Source organism: Cryptotermes secundus, unplaced genomic scaffold (assembly GCF_002891405.2).
Source record: "Cryptotermes secundus unplaced genomic scaffold, Csec_1.0 scaffold33, whole genome shotgun sequence".
NCBI classification, from domain to species: Eukaryota; Metazoa; Arthropoda; class Insecta; order Blattodea; family Kalotermitidae; genus Cryptotermes; species Cryptotermes secundus.
This window is the reverse complement of record NW_019727088.1, coordinates 943,096-951,043: the sequence shown is the minus strand read 5'-3', so window position 1 is coordinate 951,043 and position 7,948 is coordinate 943,096. Positions and strand designations below refer to the sequence as shown.

General features: G+C 43.5%; 1 protein-coding gene across 1 annotated transcript in view; it reads left to right on the top strand.

Annotated features, from left to right (window-relative positions):
• Positions 1–366: 366 nt before the first annotated feature.
• The window catches only part of LOC111864283 (sonic hedgehog protein A), a 168,669-nt gene continuing 161,087 nt past the window's right edge, over positions 367–7,948 (top strand). Inside the window, exon 1 of the mRNA XM_023851417.2 lies at positions 367–1,400. Within this exon, the coding sequence (XP_023707185.1) occupies positions 1,104–1,400 (297 nt within the window). The 5' untranslated portion in view covers positions 367–1,103. The remainder of the gene's footprint in view (positions 1,401–7,948) is intronic.

Here is a 7,948-nt window from a genome sequence, read left to right as displayed (position 1 = left end):
GGTATTTACATAAAGTAGACTTGTTGGGGTTCGAACCGCTGATTTATAGGTGTTCCTTTTCGGCTTCCTTCCTGGATACTAACAGTCCCATGCGTAAGTGCTTCAACAAAATAGTGGCTACTCTACTGCACTTCCTGAAGATGTCGGAAATTCTTTCTCTACCTGCAAGATGCAGCATCCAGGGGAGCCCCGCCTCCGCCAATCACAGGTGAGAGAACCAGTGACGTCACGACGGCAGGACAACGGTGGAGGTGGTTACCTGTGTCCGGGGTGGGGAGAGGTACTTCTTCTTGGGGGAACTAGCCCCCTCCCTTAAAGAAGTCCCAGTACCGGTAAAACAGTTTGTAGTTCTTTGGTACCCCTGAAACTGGCAAGCGTCTCGCAGTGTAGTCTGATTGTTGCAGTGACAAGCTATATACCTGCCGTCATCAGTGTGATCACTGATATTTGACGAACGTAATTGCTTATCACTTTCAGTTGTCCGTACGAAGAGGTTAACATGTGGCTCCGATAGAAAATTGTGAACTACTTTCAGTTAGAAAGATACTTGACGCAACACACGGTACTGTTCTGTTATTCTACGAAATGTTTAGTGTGGAGATCAGAAGTAAGGTGTTGACACATCTACAAGACGACTCGTTATATTTTTTGAAGATATGGCTCTTGTGAGGAAAGGAAAACCTGTCTGAGGCACAGAACTGCTTGCACAGCGCCGTTATCTCAGCCCGGCTGGCCTGCTGGATCTTTGGCCCTATCTCAGTCACGGACGGACCTTCCATCACACAGCTCAGGTTCCGAGTAGCAATTGTCACGTATTTACATTGTTGTGAGGCGTCCTTGAACGTGAATAGGCCATGGAAGAGGGAAGCAGGAAAAAGAACAGCGGATGGTGATCGTTTCCAACAGTGATAACACTGACCGCTACTAAACCTTCTTCCTTAATCACCGTGTCACACAGAAAGAGACTGGGAGTTATGCAAGTGTGAGATGTGCAGCGTCATGAAACGAACAGAATTTTCAGAGTGCTGTATCCAGAAGACGATATCATAAGAACAAAGGAGTGACGAAGTGGCAATGTAAAGGAAGGAACCATCTATGTGGCGATGAGGACGGGGGTGCTAGTGTGGGGCGCGGTCGTGTTGTTGGCGACGATTCGCATAGCGTCGGGGTGCGGGCCGGGTCGGGGGGCGGGCCGGCGACGCGGGCCCCGCAAACTCACCCCGCTCGTATTCAAGCAACACGTACCCAACTTATCGGAGAATACACTGCCCGCCAGCGGTCTGACCGAGGGGCGCATAACCCGCGAGGACCCACGCTTCAGGGACCTTGTACCTAATTACAACACGGACATTATCTTCAGGGACGAGGAAGGAACCGGCGCTGATCGCCTCATGACACAGGTCAGACTATTTCCATTTTCTTTTTCAAGGAAAAAAAAAGAAAAGGAGTTTCCCCATCAAAGTTGTGTGACTTTGCTAGTTTCAAACAGAATGGGAGCATAAATTATGGAGTTACTTGTGTAATTTTCTTCGTTCTGGGACCTCTGTATTACCCAGTTAAATTTCTTAATGCAATTACTGTTTAACTCAACAGCTTTAAGTGTAATAACGTTCGGTATGCAAGAGACAGAGGACAGAGGTCTCATTCAAATGGTTCATGGTAGTCCAGTTTCTCGTGCAGTGACAAGCCGTAAGGTTCAATGATTCCGCACTGACCACTTGTTATTTATTCTCTCGCGTGTCAATTTGAACGCTCATTTCTCGTTACACCCGCCGAGTACGTGCAAAGTGGGAGCGCCATTCCCTTGCTATTTATTTACCTTTTAATAGGACTCTTGTTATTAACCGACAGACGAGACTGATTGTATCAATCATTATTTTATCGACTATTTTTGTCAATCAATCAATCAGGCCCACAGACTTTGACACTGAATATTAAAAGTAAGATAAAAAGAACATTCTCGAATGAGTTAGATGTTTGTAATATGCGTATTTGCAGTCATAATTCACACGTTCCTGGATGTTTAACCACAAGATTTGGCAACTACGCCTTCGCACTGAACAAACAGTTCGTAGGTTCAGACTTTAAGTTACTTGTTTGTAACTAATTCATTTATATATTAGTGATTACTTTTGGTGACAAAATATATTTATACTAAGTAACTAATTTCATGGAGAGGATCCCTTCTCGAGAAGCCGTCAGTTGTGCAGCTACTCAAGAACTTCCCAATATTTTATAGAACCGAATGTTCAGTACCGTGTTCACAAGAGCCCTCCACTGGTCCCTATCCTGAGCCAAATCGATTCAGTCTCTACCACCTCATCCTATCTCCTAAGATCCATTTTAATATTGTCCGTCCACCTACGTCTTGGTCTTCCTAGTGATCTCTTTCCTTCTGGCTTTCCCACCAATATCGTATATGTATTCGGCTTGTCCCCCATTCGTGTAACATGTCCTGCCCAACTCATCCTCCTAACCATTCTAACTATACTTGGTGAAGAGTACACGTTATGAAGCTGCTCATTAAGCAGTTTTCTAGAACCTCCCGTCACTTCATCTCTCTTTGGTCCAAATATTCTCCTCGGCACCCATTTCTGAAACACACTCAGTCTATGTCAGAGACAAAGTTTCATACCCATACAGAACCACAAGCAAAATTATTGTTTTGTATATTCCAATTTTTATATTCTCAGACAGAAGCTTCTGCGCTGAATGGTAACAAGCATTGCCCCTAAAAATATATATTCGTATGAAACAACTAATTTTCTGATTCACAGAAATCTGATAATTAGTATAGGATATTAAGTTGCTTGAAAATCTTCTGGGAAACCCTGTCGGTTACGTAGTTTCCGCAAGACGAGGTGCCATGCCTACTTAAATTATAGGGCAGAGTCCTGCTTGGGAAGCTGTACCCATTCCCAGCCTTTAATGGAACTTGAAAGTATACTGACGTGTTCACAAGATCCCCCCCCCACTGAACCCTATCCTGAGCCAGATGAATCCAGTCTACATTCGAGCCCCATATCTTTAAGGTCCGTTTTAATATTATCTTCGTTCTACTGCTTTTACAATAACTTACAAAACCTCAGAAATAGATAGGACTTTGTTTTAATTGGGGTGACCAAGAATTTCCACGCCTCCCCCTTGCTACAAATGGAGACTGAGTATTGTGTTTGAACATGCTCACTTATCTGTGAGACGGGTCATAAGATGTATTTGCTTGTTAGGTTTGTTCACGAGCCTTATCTTCACGGGCATGTGCATTATGGACAGACGTACACAATTATATACGCGCAGTTGTGGTATTTTATGTAGAAACGATCGGTGCACAGCACACACAGGCGACGTTACGAACAAGTTACTGTTTGTTGGTTAGTTAACGGTTATCGTATATTGAACACTCTGTGCTTATCTTTCGGGCGAAATTGATAGAACTTCCTTGATAAGTGCTCATTAGGTCATTAAACCACTCTCGACTCTTGTATTTTCTCACGAAATTTTAAATTTCTAACTAAAAGGTAAAGTTTTCCCTGTAACAGGCCGTGAAGGCCCATAGGATTATGAGATGTTGAGGGTCCCACATTATCTAGACAGTCGGCTCAAATATGGCGGTAAGGTTGTCAGCCTTACGCGCCGACCGCGCTTTACTCCCAAGGAAAATTATTTAATTAATTCCTCGTACACATTTCTGTTAGAGGCTGAGTCGACCCCAGGGCCATAGTGCGGGTGGAAAGATTAGGTCAATTGAAAAAAAAAATCCAACGACCTTATCGGGACTTGAACCCGCGACCTTCCGGCTTGTAGCATAGTGCCTCAACCAACTACCTGTTTAGAAATTAAATAACGTCCGTGTCGTAGAAGTGAAAAAGAAATACGCGATTTGTGTGTTTCCGTACCAGAATTTATGGAACGATGCTTTAAGTGTGGTCCGACAGTTCTAGACGTACAGGCAAAGTGGCCCTCAAGATAGTCCACACATGCGCGGAGGTCTCAGACAGATGATATATTTCTTTTAAGCTGCCGGGATAGTTGTCAATTGAATTCCTGAAGTGCGTGTCTCAGCGTTTAAAGAGGGCACTGTCTAAGTCTGGATACATGTTAAGCAATGTTATTGCTGTGACTTAACTGGAAGATGAACGGAAGATCTGGGGTATTTCAGGCTCCATGACATATGCGAGCAGAACTGTACATAAGGTATGTACTACACATTTCAGTGAGATTTATATTTTGATATTTAAGTACTCACACTTTAACAAATATGCTCTATTTACTACAGAGCAACCATTGCTGCTCCAGTATTGGGTACGCTGTATATGATCGCACCCAAAATTTTCATAAAAGCACTTCATTATTTTGTACGAGAGGACTCTTTCTTAAGTACATAAGAAGGTTCAGAAATTATGATTCCTCTTATTCATGCTTTCAACAGTGTACACAAGGAAAACACTTATGGGGGGGATATCATATATGTTTGCATGTTTGAGAACCGTCTGACCTGTGTTTGTTGTAATTTGATATGACCCCCCCCCCCAATCCCAATTTATTTTTTCCTTGGCACTACAGCCCCAGTGGGCCTAGCCCTACCTCCATCAATTTCTCCTTTCACTTCGGTTTTTCTCGATCTTACACATTCGGTAGGACTCCTTGGGCGGGTGATCAGCTCGTCGCAAGGCCTCTACCTGTACATAAACACACAAACTAAACAACCACGCCCTGAGTGGTATTCGAACCCACGATCCCGGTTTTCAAGCGAGCGAAGACAGTACATGCCTTAGACCGCTCGGCTACCCTGACCGGCCCCCCAATCCCATACTTTTTTATAATGCTCAACAAACGATAACAAAATTTATGACAGGAGCAAGAACTGTGACATGACAGCGACACTAGTGCCATTACCGAAACGCAGTAACCGTACTTACGGCGCATGCAAAACCGGCAGACACCAGAAGAAGGAGCGTGACTTCGTGGGTTCGATATGGGTTGCGGAAACTCTAGGAGCGATTATTTTGCGTGTTTATGTATCCCTGCAAGTGACGCCACGCTTCATCAGAAAAGAATGTCAGTTGTGGATCGATCTCATCTTCGAAGACACGCTGTAGAAACCAACTGTAAAAATGAACCCTGCTAGCATCTAGACTGACTGACTGACTGACTGACTGAGAAACTGGTAGTACCAAGCGACGCTGTTTAGGCAGTGATTAGCAAGCAGGGCAGTGGCACTCGAAGAAAGAAGTTCGACGTTAAATGAAATTAAAACTACTTATTGAATGACCAGACTAAACTGTTTTACTCCCTTCCACTACTGTTTCATAGGAGAAACTGCATTAAGTCCCAACATATTCCGGCGAAGGAAAACAGACGAAAAATTACGATAGTACGAGTGGCGCCATTTAAGTTAAGCACGTGTGTCCAAATCGAATCTACGATTTGGGTAAGCCATCGTAATCAAAAATAATACCGCAAGCTCAGTGATATTTTGTAAGCATGTACGAGTAAGCAAGGCAGTCTTCCTTTATAAATTCACTGCGCGAGATGCAGAATGTGGGCTCATTATTGGTATAACATGACTGTTTGTTACCTCGTCGGCGTGTAGCATCGCCGAAACTGACGTTTCTACATATGACAGGGCACGGCGATGAAGCAGCAGAATTATTTTCAAGAATACCGCCTTCCTGTACGTGACGCCATGCGATCTGGCAGATGTTTACGATGTTTTGAGATACATGGTGTCTCAATGTTCAATCCCAGAAGACGGCATTTTCAAAGTCATTGCCATAAGAACCTCAAATCATCCACGGAATATTCTGTCCAAATAAAAACGGAACTAACGTCCTCGGTTCAAGGACACTTATCTGTGGAGTTGTTTACATATAAGCACATATATACAATCTCATAAACGCGCAATCAGAAATTCATTTTCGTGACGTGCTGTGGCATGTAAGTCTGTGAACCTGATGGAATTACAGCGGCAAGCAGAGGCTCAGCTGCGGAGAATATCATAACCAGGTGGCCGCAATGGAAATGAATGCCTTGGTAACCTGACCCCCAGGAGTGGTCGCTCAGCAGATAAGACGACCATCTCCATTAGCCTGTGTAAACGACCTCAAACTGCTGAGTGCCAGCGTCTGCGCTGGCATTTAGAATACTATTCCAACCCAAACAAACAAACAAACAAACAAACAAAAGGTTTGTGAGCTGAAGAGGAACAGAACGTCAATCGTTCCCGAAACCCGGAGAGAACAGTATTAACGACTGAACGTGATGTACCAAACACGCTTAGTGTAATTGCTTGTGAAGAGTCAGTTTTCTTCATGCCCACAGACCAACGTTACTAAATTTTCTACCACGCATATATCCCGAAGGTTCTCCACCGTGTTCACAACTGGCCACTGGTCATCCAGAGTCATCTGCCTGAAGTTCACACCCCAGTAGTGAATTTCTGTAACTTACGTTTTAATAATATCCTTTCATGTATTCCTAGTTCCTCGAGCTTGCCCTGCACCTTTCAGGCTTCCCAACAAATTTTGTGAGCACTAATTTCTCACTGCCTTCATGGGCGCTACATGTTTTATCTCTTTTTGTTTGAGCTCATCATCCTAATAATATCTGGCACCATGCTAAACTTTGTTGTGTCAGGTTTTTGGAGCATGTTCTTGGGAATCTCAAGATTATCTCAAGTCAGTCTCATCTTCGTCTCTTTGAGCTTACTAATTCTTGTCCCCAAGGTCGGTAATGGAATGCCAGTTTTAGAAGGCGGTCTCCGTCCCTTCTTCCCTCATGTTTTTTTTTTTTTTTTGCCATTTTGCTGCTTTTATATATATATATACACGGTCTAGAATACCGAGATTAATGACCGTCGGAATCCGTTGCTCTGACCACGCGACACCATCTATCCGCTAAAGTTGGCACTAACTTCGCCGACAAACGGCGGTCGTTCGGTCGGTATACTTCGCTTGCGGACTAAAGCCACAGAGTTTGTTTTATATATATATAGCAAAGTACGCAAATTACGAAATTTCTTGTTACATAATTTTCCCTAGATTCTTGTTAGACTGCCACAAGTAGCAGTTCTCTCCGCGTCACTATACACTCCAGCGTCTTCAATCTACTTTCTTCGTATTTATACGTGTATAAAAGGCATTCTCTTTAGTTCCTGTTTTTTCAAATCACATTCTAGGTTTTATCAGTTAATATTTTTACAACAATTTATAAATACACGAAATTAAATAATAGCTATCTGACGTATTTAGAGTTATAATCAATTTAGTTTTATTGTAGCTTACCCTGAATAACCTCCCCCAACCTATTAGTCGCGCCCCTCTCTTTGACGAGTTTGCATGTCGTGTGTGTGTGTGTGTTGGATTATAGACGCGTCTAAAGCGACTTTCGCCAGTTTAAAAAGAGCAAGTTAAAAAATCAGTTACATCACAATAACACGCGCAACAAAATCACACACTTTGGAAACCACTTCCTTAACGTGAAAGACAAAGTTTCAGCCCATACGAAGCATGAAGATAAACAAGAGATAAGCATTCTTTTACAAAAGCGTCGGAACCTCTTACAAAGCACCAACTCTTAGCTTTATACTTCCGATTGTAAGTGAAGTTTAAAAAAAATCGCTTAGTGGCGGGTGGAGTCCAACTGGGTCCACTCGGCACGGCGGCCACTGATTGGCCAATTGTAGCCTGCCTTGGGTGATTATGATGATGGAGAATTTGGTGGAATGAAGATTGGCAGGAGAAACTGAAGTACGCGGAGAAAACCCGCCCCAGCGCCATTTTGTCCACCACAAATCCCACTTGACCAGACCCGGGATCTAACCCGGGCCGCCGCGGTAGGAAGCCAGCGACTAACCGCTTGAGCTATGGCGCGGCCTGTATGCTTCTTATTGTTCCTACACTCATTTTAATTGCTTTCATAGAGATAAACGACAAAAATGAAACTCGGT